We start from the raw sequence: 13400 nt of genomic DNA, 5'->3' as shown, positions 1-13400 counted from the left end.
TTTTAATTAGTACTTCCATAATGTGTGCTTATATACCATTCATGTATCATCTTTGATTAGTGCCTGTTCAAATTTTTGCCCATTTCTAATGGCGATGTTTCTTTTCTTAATAGGTGTGAAATCAGCATAAAGAAAGACAAATAGATCAATAAAGCAGAAAGAATCCAGAAATATTCACAGATATATAGTCAACGAATATGACAAATGTGCAAAGGCAATTAAGTGGAGAACAAATTGTGATTTTAACTAATGGTGCTGGAACAATCAGATGTCTATATGCAAAACAATAAATTTGGGTCATATGCTATACCATATATAAAAATTAACTCAAAATGGATCATGGGGTGCCTGGGTGGCTCAGTTGGTTAAGTGACTGCCTTCGGCTCAGGTCATGATCCTGGAGTCCCAGGATCGAGTCCCACATCGGGCTCCCTGCTCAGCGAGGAGCCTGCTTCTCCCTCTGGCCCTCTCCCCTCTCATGTACTCTCTCTCTCATTCTTGCTCTCTCAAATAAATAAATCTTTAAAAAAAAATGGATCATGGAGCTAAATATAAAAGCAAAAACTAAAATTTCTGGAAGAAAACAAACGGGAAAATTTTGTGACCTTGGATGAGGTGACAATTTCTTTTTTTTAATTATGTTCAGTTAGCCACTGTATAGTACATCATTAATTTTTGATGTAGTGTTCAATGATTCATTAGTTACATATAGTTTCTTAGATGAGACACCACAATGAAAGAATGAATTGAGAAACTGGACTTCAAAACTAAAAACTTCTACTCATCCAAGGACATTGTTAGAATAAAAATGCAAATAATACACTGTGAGAAAATATTTGCAAATCATATTTCTCTCTTCAAACAATAAACACCTTCTCTCCCATCCTCACTTTTAGCTGTTTTTGACCTTGCTTCCTACTGTCTTATTAAGAAAAGTGAGGCAATCAGAATAAGCATCTGTACCCACATACTCTGCCTTTCCATTTGTTGCACCAGATGACTACCCCTGCACCAGTGTGCAGTCAACCTGGGCTCTAATTTCCACTCCTGCTCACCCTAATCAATTACATTGTGCCGGGAAGTCTTCCTCTTTTCCTATATCCTCAATTTGTCACATCTGTAATTCTTCTCAAAAGACCCTGCTTTTCCTCACATCTACTACCTCATTTCTTTCCTCAACTTGCATCAAAACTCCTCAAAAAGGTTTCTATATTCAGTCTCCAATTTTCTTTTAAATCCATTCCAGTAGGACTTTGCCTCCACTCCTCCATCTCTTACCAACTTCACCAATGACTCTGCACTGCAAAATCCAATAGTCAATTCTCAGTCCCCCTCTTTCTTGATAGATCTGCCTCATTTGACCCCACTGATCATTCTCTCCCTTTAGAATACTTTCCCCACTTGGTCTCCAGAACATAATTATGTCTGAGTTTTTTCCTTCTACTTCAATGATGGCTCCTGCTCTACCTCCTTTGCTGCATCCTCCTCCCCAACCTTCTACCAGGACAGAAAGGCTCCATCTTTGTTCTCTTTTCTTCTCTATCTGTACGTTCTCCAAGCTAATCTCAACCAGTCTCTCGTGGCTTTAATGCCATCTAGGTGTCAGTGACCTCATATTTATGTCATTAGTCCAAACCTCCCTCCCCAACTCCAGACTCACATAACTTAATTTTTTGCCTAATGTCTCTCTACTTTGATAACTAACATCCATGTTAAGTTTGCAATGTCCAAAATGTAACTCCTGAGTTTCCATCCATACTGACCCTAGCCATAGCTTTCCTTATTTCAGGTTAGGTAAATTGGAGCCTTTCAGTCCTTCAGGCCAAGAACTTTGGAGTAATCCTTGCTATCTCTTTTCCTCATATTCTACATTGAATCTGGAAGGAACTCTTGTTCATTTGACCTTCAACCATTTAAACGTATTTTAAAATGTATCTATATACTCTTACTGCTACCACCCTGGTCTAAGCCAACATCTCCCTGGATTATTGTTAACAGCCTCTTAACTGGGCTCCCTGTTGCTACTCTTGTCCTCTATAGTCTATTCTCAAAGCAGAAACCAGTGTGGCCCTTTTATATGCCAAGTCAAACATGTCAGTCCTCCACTTAAAACCCTTCAAGGTCTCCCAGGCTACAAGACTATGTGATATCTCTCCTGATTATTTCTGTGACCTCATCAGCTCCTCCTTCCCTCACTCCCATCCAAATACACTGTCTTCTTTCCTGTTAATTGAATGAGCCAAGCAGAAATACACTATTCAAAGAATAGCAAGATGGTCAGTATACCTGGGACACAGTGAATAAGGGAGAGACTGGTTGGAGATAAAGTCGGAGAGACAGAAGGGAATCAGATCAGGTTAGAGCTCTGGAGGCTACAATAAAGACTTGTGATTCTTTTAAAAAGGGATAAAAAGTCACTGAAGAGTCTTTAATAATTGAATTGTTAATCTGATTTGTTTTTAAAAGATCACTCTTGGCCTAGTTAATGTTACATGAGCAAGGTAAAATTTTTATAAATTGAGTGTAAGAGGAGAAGGAAGAGGAAAGGAGAATTAGGAGGCTTTTGCAGTAGTCCAAACAAAATAGAACAGTGACCTAGCCCACAACAATCAGATTCGAGGTCTAATTTGAAGGGAGAACTGAAAGGATCTATTGATGGAGCTGTCAGAAAAAGAAAAATTCAATTATTAAAAAACTGCCTAATATTATTTTAATGAAAGCATGACCAGACTAAAAGCCACCTTATGTTAGCTGAGAAACGTGTTTTGATGCTAAGAATAAACTTGCAACTTCATCAAATCAACATCACCATAACCAGTATACCTTATTTATATGGATTTAAAACAAGAAGTAATGGTAGGAGGCATAAAAACTTTTTCTTAAACACTAGCTCCAAATGGGAAAAAGAAAAGGATGTTAAACTTGAAGATGGCATTAGATCTGAGCCAAAAACAAAATATATGAAATGATGCTTCTTTATGAATATTTACTATCCATCAACTGGTCTCACATGAAGTCAGTAATTCAAACATTGATGAGACTGAATAATTTAAGTGGCTTTGGAATGTAAACCGGGATGATGAGTATTTTAACTGGAGAAAACTTATCTTGGCCATGACAAGGTTACCAGTTCACAAAAGAGACATATTACCGAACCACTGTTTAATCCTAGGCAAAGGGGCAAGGTTTTCTCTACTCTTAGATCAGCTGTAGAAACTGTCCCAAGTCAGCAGTGACAGAAATGCTTTACTCTGACACAAAACATTTAACAAAACAAAAACAGAATTAAAATATTTTTAAAACCCCTTACTCTGGCAGCAGAAGCAAAAGAATCGGGGCCATGAGCTGCATTTCTTATGCCATCGGTTCCAAAGAGGGCTCTCAGGCTTCCAGGAGCATCCGAACGAGCCATCCCGGAGTTTGCAGGTCCAAGCAATCTTTTCCACTCACATATGGCATCATCTCTTAAAATCTCCATGGCGATAGTAGGACCACTTGTAATAAACTGGATCAGTTCACTACAGAACAAGTAAAAGCTTGATTTGCTTCATTTTTCTGTCAACCTACGTATCTCTGTTAATAAGAATATATTACAATTGGAGTACTTCAACACACATATGAGTATTATGATCTCAGAACTATTGGATATAGTGAATTCTGCATGGGCAAAATAAAATTTTCATAAATTGAGTGTCTTGTGGTAGCCTGAATCACTACAAAACACTAGTGTTGTCAAATCATTTACTGTTGGCAAAAAAAAAAAAAAAATTAGTGTTTCATTGAATTTAAGACTACTTCATTGATTTAAAAGGCATATTATTGACCAATTGATTATTGCTTCTCCCATTGCTCTGAAAGGTACAGAAGGATCTTCCTTTTTATTTTAATGTGGTTTACCACTGCATTCAAATAAAATTTCATAATATAGAAAATGATGAGAGTGCTCTTATGTTTACAGTTAGAATTTATTTTTGTGTAGATTAGAATTCAAAGGATGACAGTAAACTTTCAGTCAATAAACAATGAGTTGATCTAGTGATAAAGAAAAAACAGAAATTAACAGGCCTTGAAAAAATATCCTCTAATTACTATAAAAGCTACTCTGGGATATTCTTATCTCAAGTTATTAAAGCATACACACAGGTTCTTAATTAAAAATCCAGCACTGAGTCACAGTAGCCCAAGCCATGAAAAGCAGCAGCTCATTTCCCTTTGCCACTAGTTTGTTATACATATACTAACATATACTATTTCAAGGAACAAAAGTATTAGTTAATAAGGGTTCTGTGAACATTGTTTTATGTATACAAGAATGCCAAGAGCACAACAAAAACACTCAACACAGGGGTGCCTGGCTGGCTCAGTCAGAAGAGCTAAGAGTTTGAGTCCCATGTTGGGTGTAGAGATTACTCAAGTAAAAATCTTAAAAACCTTTAAAAATCTTAAAAACCTTTTAAAAAATACTCAACATAAAATATAATTATCACTCTTTTAATCTACTGAAATCTAAAAAGAAAGCTATACCTTTTCTAATTTAAGCAAATCATCCTATTTGCTCCTGATTAAAGTTTAAGATTTTTAATGATAAAAATTCTAATCTAATAAAAGGACAGAAAAAAACAATTCTTATAAAATAGTTCTCTACAGTTGCAAGATGTTGCTATGATCCTTTTGACAGATGCTTTCCATGTCACAAATTTCTGAATTGTAAAACTACAATTCTTTAGTTTTGGGGATATCCTCCATTGTAAACCACTTGCCCCAAATTCAGCACCTACTTTAAAAAGGGCCTTGACTGATGGTCTATATGAAAATCCATTGCATCTTTCCTGTCAAATAAGCAAAATGACAACAGTTAAGAATTATATTTAAAAAATTATTTTACTAAAATATTTTAGCTTTCATTAATAAAATAAAGATGAAATCCTCTTTTGATCTGTATGTAAACTGATTAATGACTTTTCACCAAATATTCTGCTCAAATCCTCCCACTTTTCAAATTTTTTGCTACCTGAATATCTCTTAAGATATAAAATTACAATGAATTTAAGAGCAATATTTACTTTTCTGCTCATGTTCATATCTACTATCTTACTTTGCACCACCATCTTTAACATTCTTGAAACAAAGTTTAACATTTGACCAATAAGAATTATTTGTTCTTTTTTCTTTAAATTTTTTATTGTTATGTTAATCACCATACATTACATCATTAGTTTTGGATGTAGTGTTCCATGATTCATTGTTTGTGCATAACACCCAGTGCTCCACGCAGAACGTGCCCTCTTTAATACCCATCACCAGGCTAACCCATCCCCCCACCCCCCTCCCCTCTAGAACCCTCAGTTTGTTTTTCAGAGTCCATCGTCTCTCATGGTTCGTCTCCCCCTCCGATTTACTCCCCTTCATTCTTCCCCTCCTGCTATCTTCTTCTTCTTTATATTTTTTTCTTAACATATATTGCATTATTTGTTTCAGAGGTACAGATCTGTGATTCAACAGTCTTGCACAATTCACAGCGCTCACCATAGCACATACCCTCCCCCAATGTCTATCACCCAGCCACCCCATCCCTCCCACCCCACCCCCACTCCAGCAACCCTCCGTTTGTTTCCTGAGATTAAGAATTCCTCATATCAGTGAGGTCATATGATACATGTCTTTCTCTGATTGAGTTATTTCACTCAGCATAACACCCTCCAGTTCTATCCACGTCATTGCAAATGGCAAGATCTCATTCCTAAGAATTATTTGTTCTTTAGAGTTCAAATAAGTTACATAAAAAAATGCAAAGCCACCTTCAAATTCAGAATTTGTCACTTTCTTCTTCAGGTTTTAAACTTGAACGGGTAGGCTAGAATTTTAATTTAATAGTTATAGTTTTCTCTCTTAGATCTTATGTTTTAAAATCTGCTTGACAAGTTAAGCATATCAATGTATTCTTATTGGTTATTAATATATTCAAAACTAATGCTTTAACTGACATCACCCAAAAAAGGGGGCAATATGGAGATATTCAGAATTTATTAAGGGCAATAGGGATTTACGTTATGAATTTATATTCCCACTAAAGAGTATCTACAGAGCCACTGAAAAGATAATGGACTTCAAATTGATTAGCTAAAAAGTCTAAACAATTCTTTATTTTAATCAAGTCAGGTATCTCTCAAACCTGGACAGTTTTAAAGGCTTTAACTGAGTTCACAGTATGTGACAAGATTATCAACATCAACAGAATCATCCTACTCTGGTTAGTGAACATGTCTATGGTGTGTAATAAAAATCAGAACGAACTCTCAAAAAAAAAGATCAACTACTTTTCAAAACATCAAAGAAATTAAAGTGTCCTCTAGCAAAGGATTATCCTTTTGGGCATTATAATTTAGTATGCAATGTTTTAAGATCTTATGGGCCTACTACAAAATGAATTCACATAATAAGGCATATATATATCAGGGCATACTCTTATTCAAACCAAATGTACTGAGATATTTTCTTTGGTTATAAAGAGATTACGAAAGTATACTATGAAATATGATAAATAAAATTCATCCCAAGAAATGAGAGGGGGAAGAAAACTCATCTTTCTAGAACTTATTATGCCAGCATTAAATTACTTTATTTTTCACAATAATATATTAAAATAGGTATGAATACCTATATTTTACATATGAAAATAAGGAAGTTCAGCATGATTACATAACTTGGACAGGGGGGTTTGAAACCATATCTCTGGCTGCAAATCTCTGTTTATGTCCTTTCTGTTACCAACTGCAGAGGGTCAGGAGACGAATTCACAAAAATGAAATGGATATATTATAGCCTAAAGTGAGGTAAAACTGGATGTGTGGAAAAACTCATGTGGGAGCATTCTAAAAGAGTTAGCAGCAAGACGACTAAAACAACCAATTCTAAACATTTCAACACAACTGAGCTACTAAAAAAGAAAAAACCATAATCTTTACTATTGATGAAAAGAAAAATCTTAATTACTAAAAGTGTTTCATTGTTTCCTTCTTACATGTCACTGACCCCATTGTTATTTCTATTCAACATCCAAAATTGAAACCAAGATGAGTTTATGAATTTTTCCCATCATCCTTACCTAATGCATCCCGTAAAAAGTTGAGACGGAGAGAAATATTAACAAGTGAATCCCCACTTAAAGGAGGTTCTGTTATTGCTTTGTTATGTCTTCCTGGGTTTTTATAAGGAAATCATTCTCCCACAAAGATTTATCACTAATGCTTTCCTGAGATATTTGCTAGTGCCCACCTTGAATCAGGCACTAATCTAAGAACTAGGAAGTACAAAGTCAGATGGAACACAGCTGCTGTCTTTCAGATACTGTCATGATGGAGGAACTTACATTTGAGCAAACAAGTTTAGCAATGATTTAAGCACTAGGAGACACTCCTCCACAGGTCTCTGGTACTCCTAGCCTGTCTCACTGGGTACGCCAAGAATGCAAGGACCCAACTGCCCTTCATCCTAGCCTTTTCTCAGTTATGTTTACAGGGAGCAACTTTGAGAGATGAGGTCATGTCTCTCTTCAGCACAGAGAGCAGCCTTGTGTACCACTTGCTAATGAAACAGTGGATAACGCAAGTTCAGTGCTCCTCAGCTATGATGCAATCAACTGTGTATACAACATACACTTGGATCCATATCATATTATGCCCACAAGACATGGAGGCAAAGAGCACCAGTATAAGCATGATGCTCATGCTGCTTGCTGTACCATAATAAAGTCTTTTGTCTCTAATCCAGATGTTCCATATCTTCTGCCTAGCATCCATGAAAGAGTAAAAGACTAACTTACTAGCTTTTAAGTTGGGCAAAATCCAAGACTTGAGAGTAAAACTAACAGAGATCTATGAGGTGCTGTAAAAAAATTTAAGGAAGCAGTTTGCTTGGGCATCTTTATCTTGGGGAGTTTGATGCCAAATTTATCAAGCACTAGCAGTGGAGAGGACATATACTGCAGAGGACGTAAACAACTTTTAATCTCACTAAAACTACTCAAAGTCATTTCTCCAGAATTCAGTCCCATTACCTGCTGTGAGAGCAAGCATTCTTGATACATACAGAAATAAGATAAATTTAACTACTTACAAAGGGTCATGACCTGAGTTTCACTAAACAATAATATCACTAGTATTAATGCTCCTAACAACAATAGCTACCATTTATATATACTTACTATGTCCTGGGGTTTTTCAAACTAATGGCATACATTAAACTCACGGAACCCTCATAGCAACTTTATGATACAGATGGTTATAATCTCCATTTTGCTGATGAAGAAAATGAAGTAGAGAGTAAATTATTCAGAGTCACACACCTAGTAAGTGTTGCACTTATATGCAATCTGGCACTAGATTCTGTGCTCTGAAACATAAGCCTCCTGCCTTTCTAGGAAAAAAAAAAAAAAAAGAAGACCTTACATGGGAAAAATTCACATTAAATATATGTCTTTGTTGGGGTAAAATTGAAGGTGTTTTGTTAAGGCTTCTAGGGATCAGACTTATCAAAGCTGTGTTGAATATCTACTGCTATCCATTATCCTTGTTCTCACAGAGCCAAAAATGCAACTGTCCCATAAAATATATACATACTCAGGAACAGCAGTGAAAAGACACCTAACCAAAAATAAACAAAAAAACCCCAATGGAGTAACGTAAGAACACCACCAGGAGCAGCTTTAATGCTGTATTAATAATCCTACCTATAGGTAAGTCCCGCTTTCACTAAATAACTTAGAAACTATCTGGTCAGACACAATGGACTGCTTTTCAGGGTAGTAAATAGGCATATTTACCAATTATATACACTGGAGGAGATAAATGTAACCATTTCCAAATGCATCACTTTTGGAAATCCCAACAGTAACACTCCCTTGTCAAATAGAAATACTCAAACATTCGTTTCCTTTTCTACAATTTTTATATAGTGTTTAAGAAGAAGAGATTACAATTATCAGGCATTGGTGTTATAAAAGCCAATGGGGTTAAGGAAGACAATAAATAATGGGGCAGGTACAATGTGACAATTCCCACTTGCTTAGAGTTCAATCATTATTGATGAATCTAATTACCTGGTGTCTTACTATTTTCTCATTCTAATAAGACTACTATTCTATCCTTTGCCACTCAGTGAGAGGTTTTTATTTTAAACAATGACACTGAAAGATAAAAGATGATTAAAAAAAAACAAGTACTAGACTTTATATAACTGAAAATGATCAACAAATTACCTTGAAAGCATCATCATTTTGAGTTTGGTTATAGTAAATCCGGCTTTGTTTATCATTTCAATTATTTCTCCAGCTTTTGATATTGCATCTGGTTTAATCAGAGCCAATGTTCTGTACAGATATAAAGAATTACATTGAAAATAAAAATAGTTCAGTTTTTACTTACAATTCCCAAGCAGTAGTTTCCTCAAACATCAAAACAAATTATAAAAAGTATATTAAAGTTCTCTTGAAAAAACTTATACAAAGTAATCTTTCTATTTTTCCCAGGGAAATAAAAATTAGGTACCCAATCAAAAAATAATAATAAAAGCTTAAGGGGGAAAAAAGTTAAAATTGTCATGTTTAATATGTCCTAATTAATGCAGGAAAGGAAAAATTCTTACTCTACCCTTCAAGCAGTTCCAACTGGACTAAGAATTAAATTTACATGAGACAGATTAACAGGAGAAAAAGCCAAAGTTTTACTACATGTACATGGAGGCCCAATAATGGAAACTGAGACACAAATAAATGACCGAACTGGCTGTTTTTATACTTCCTAGACAAAGAGACAATAAATTTGTGAGGGATTGACAGGATAAAGAAAACAGATGTGGGGAGCCTGGCTGGTCAATTTAGTAAAGCATGTGACTCTTGATCTCAGAATTGTGAGTTCAAGCCCCACACTGGGTGTAGAGATCCCTTAAAATATTAAAAAAAAAATGTTTAGAAGCTTTAATTAGTAAATAATTCTAAACAGAATTTGGACTGAGGTAGTAGGTTAGAAAGAAAGTAACAGGTTTGTTTCTAAAGCTTGGTTGACTTTAAAGTTTCTCTCTCTGGTGATAAGGACATCTTTTTTACTTCTTAGTACTATGGGAGATTTATTTCCCACGTCCAGGGGGACAGAAGAGAGTGAGTGTCTTTGCACTGGCTGTTCAAGTAACTTTTATTTTAAATAATTAATACGTCAAAGTGGCACATTTTGGGGCACCCTGCTCTTGGCCTCCACATTAGAAAACACCAGTCTTTAAAATTTATATTTCTTAGAACATATTTCATAAAAACATATTTCATAAAAGAGGACAAATCTTTAAAAAAATGCATTTAATATATTATGAAGTTGATTTTTGGTCTCCTGGACTTTAACAAATGTATGCTAAGCAGTCAGTTCATCATCACTGATTTGGAAGTAAATTCTTCTTTTAACACTCAAGCATAGCACAAGGGATGCACAAAGAACCAAATGTCTTCTTGCCTGGCAGCATATACGGATAGCAAGCACCATGCTTTTATTTATTTATTTTAAATTTTATTTTTTTATCTTATGTTAGTCACCATACATCATTAGTTTTTGATGTAGTGATCCATGATTGTTTTTTGTTTTGTTTTTTAAAGATTTTATTTATTTATTTGACAGAGAGAGACACAGCGAGAAAGGAAACACAAGCAGGGGGAGTGGAGAGGGAGAAGCAGGCTTCCTGCGGAGCAGAGAGCCTGATGCGGGGCTTGATCCCAGGACCCTGGGACCATGACCTGAGCTGAAGGTGGACGCTTAATGACTGAGCCACCCAGGCGCCCCCCTTGATTCATTGTTTTTGTAACAACACCCAATGCTCCATGCAGTATGTGCCCTCCTTAATACCCATCACCTGGCTAACCCATTAAAACCCTCAGTTTGTTTCTCAGAGTCCATCATCTCTCATGGTTCATCTCTCCCTCCGATTTCCCCCCCTTCATTTTTCCGTTCCTTCTCCTAATGTCCTCCGTGCTATTCCTTATGTTCCACAAATAAGTGAAACCGCATGATAACTGACTTTCTCTGCTTGACTTATTTCACTTAGCATAATCTCTCCAGTCCCCTCCATGTTGATGTACAAGTTGGGTATTCATCCTTTCTGATGGCTGAGTAATATTCCATTGTATGTATGGACCACATCTTCTCTATCCATTCATCTGTGGAAGGGCAACTTTTAAAATCACACTTTCCTCTAAGAGAACACACAGGAGCAAAGCACTCTCCCCGCTCTGAAGCCACAAAATTAGATTTTTGGAGATGGAGATCACCTGAATGCCCTCATTTTACTGATGAGGTAACTAAGCCCAAAGAGTCACACCAAGGTCATAAAGCTGGTCAGTGGCACCTCCAGGACAGAACACCCAGCTCACAAGACTCCCAGGGCTGCACTCTTTCCACACTAAGTATCATAATCACAAAATCCTCAAGAGTACTACTTGCAAGTATCAGATAACAATCAGATGAGTTGGAGCAACTCAGTTTAGAGGACATGCAAAATTATGATAAAGAACTGCCATCACTTTCCCTTCTTCAGTTTCAGTTGCTCGGACACACTGGCATTAATTCAAGGAATCCATCTCAGAAGCATGGCTGGCCTCTTCATAGCTGGCTTTTTTCACGCACAAGACAGGCTTGACTGAGGATATGACAAAGATATAATAATTCAAATACCCTTACTTACCACTGCAGGTAACTCATTGTTGGCTTTTAAAACTTTTATTTTATTTTTTAAATTTTATTTTATTATGTTATGTTAGTCACCATACATCATTAGTGTTTGATGTGGTGATCCATGGTTCATTGTTTTCATATAACACCCAGTGCTCCATGCGGTACGTGCCCTCAACACCCACCACTGGGCCAACCCATCCCCCCACCCCCATACCCTCCAAAACCCTCAGTCTGTTTCTCGGAGTCCACAGTCTCTCATAGTTCATCTCTCCCTCTGATTCCTCCCCTTCATTTTTTCCATTCCTTCTAATGTCCTCCATGTTATTCCTTATGTTCCACAAATAAGTGAAACCATATAATTGACTTATTTCACTTAGCATAATCTCCTCCAGTCCCATCCATATTGATGTAAAAGTTGGGTATTCATCCTTTCTGATGGCTGAGTAATATTCCATTGTATATATGGACCACATCTTCTTTATCCATTCATCTGTTGAAGGGCATCTCGGCTCTTTCCACAGTTTGGCTATTGCGGACATTGCTACTATGAACATCGGGGTGCATATGGCCCTTCTTTTCACTACATCTGTGTCTGTGGGGTAAAAACCCAAGTAGTGCAATTGCTGGGTCAAAGGGTAGCTCTATTTTTAATTTTTTGAGGAAACTCCACACTGTTTTCCAAAGTGGCTGTACCAACTTGCATTCCCACCAACAGCCTAAGAGGGATCCCCTTTCTCCACAACCTCTCCAACATTTGTTGTTTCTTGCCTGGTCAATTTTTGCCATTCTAACTGGTGTAAGGTGGTATCTCAATGTGGTTTTGATTTGAATTTCCCTGATGGCTAATGAAGATGAATGTTTTTTCATGTGTCTGTTAGCCACTTGTATGTCTTCTTTGGAGAAGTGTCTGTTCATGTCTTCTGCCCATTTTTTGACTTGATCAGTTGTGTTTTGGGTGTTGAGTTTGAGAAGTTCTTTATAGATCTTGGATACCAGTCCTTTATCTGTAGTGTCATTTGCAAAAATCTTCTCCCATTCTGTGGGTTGCCTCTTTGTTTTATTGACTGTTTCCTTTGCTGTGCAGAAGCTCTTTATCTTGATGAAGTCCCAAAAGTTCATTTTTGCTTTTGTTTCCCTAGTCTTTGGAGATGTACCTTGAAAGAAGTTGCTGTGGCCAATGTCAAAGAGGTTACTGCCTATGTTCTCCTCTAGGATTTGGATGGATTCTGGTCTCACATTGAGGTCTTTCATGCATTTTGAGTTTATCATTGTGTATGGTGTTAGAGAATGGTCGAGTTTCATTCTTCTGTATATAGCTGTCCAATTTTCCCAGCACTATTTATTAACAAGACTGTCTTTCTTCCATTGCATATTTTTTCTTGCTTTGTTGAAGATTATTTGTCCATAGAGTTGAGGGTCCATATCTGGGCTCTCTATTCTGTTCCATTGGTCTATATGTCTGTTTTTGTGCCAGTACCATTCTGTCTTGGTGATCACTGCTTTGTAATATAACTTTTAAATAATAAAAATTGTTCATCTTAGCCAGTTTATTACAAGCTATACCAGACAATCCTTTCCTTTATTTTGAAGCAAATGAGTTGTTGATAGTATTTTATATTGTATGGCTTCATCGAAGAGACAATTAAAATTCTTCACTTTTTAACTCATGTTATAACACATTATACTCATATT

General features: G+C 36.4%; 1 protein-coding gene across 2 annotated transcripts in view; it reads right to left on the bottom strand.

The window, feature by feature from the left end:
- NME7 (NME/NM23 family member 7) overlaps window positions 1–13400 on the bottom strand; it is a 314736-nt gene that overhangs the window by 247799 nt on the left and 53537 nt on the right. The window contains exons 4-6 of one of the 2 annotated variants that reach the window (XM_028123018.2): window positions 9257–9367; window positions 4779–4829; window positions 3311–3518 (exon numbers count right to left, since the gene is read on the bottom strand). In XM_028123018.2, the coding sequence (XP_027978819.1) occupies window positions 3311–3518; window positions 4779–4829; window positions 9257–9367 (370 nt within the window). The remainder of the gene's footprint in view (window positions 1–3310; window positions 3519–4778; window positions 4830–9256; window positions 9368–13400) is intronic. The other variant, XM_028123020.2, reaches the window with a different exon arrangement.

This window comes from Eumetopias jubatus, unplaced genomic scaffold, assembly GCF_037043125.1.
Source record: "Eumetopias jubatus isolate StellerSeaLion01/CBP00866 unplaced genomic scaffold, mEumJub1_p1.0 scaffold_12, whole genome shotgun sequence".
NCBI classification, from domain to species: Eukaryota; Metazoa; Chordata; class Mammalia; order Carnivora; family Otariidae; genus Eumetopias; species Eumetopias jubatus.
The sequence above is the reverse complement of the archived record's forward strand: the minus strand, read 5'-3'. Positions and strand labels throughout refer to the sequence as shown.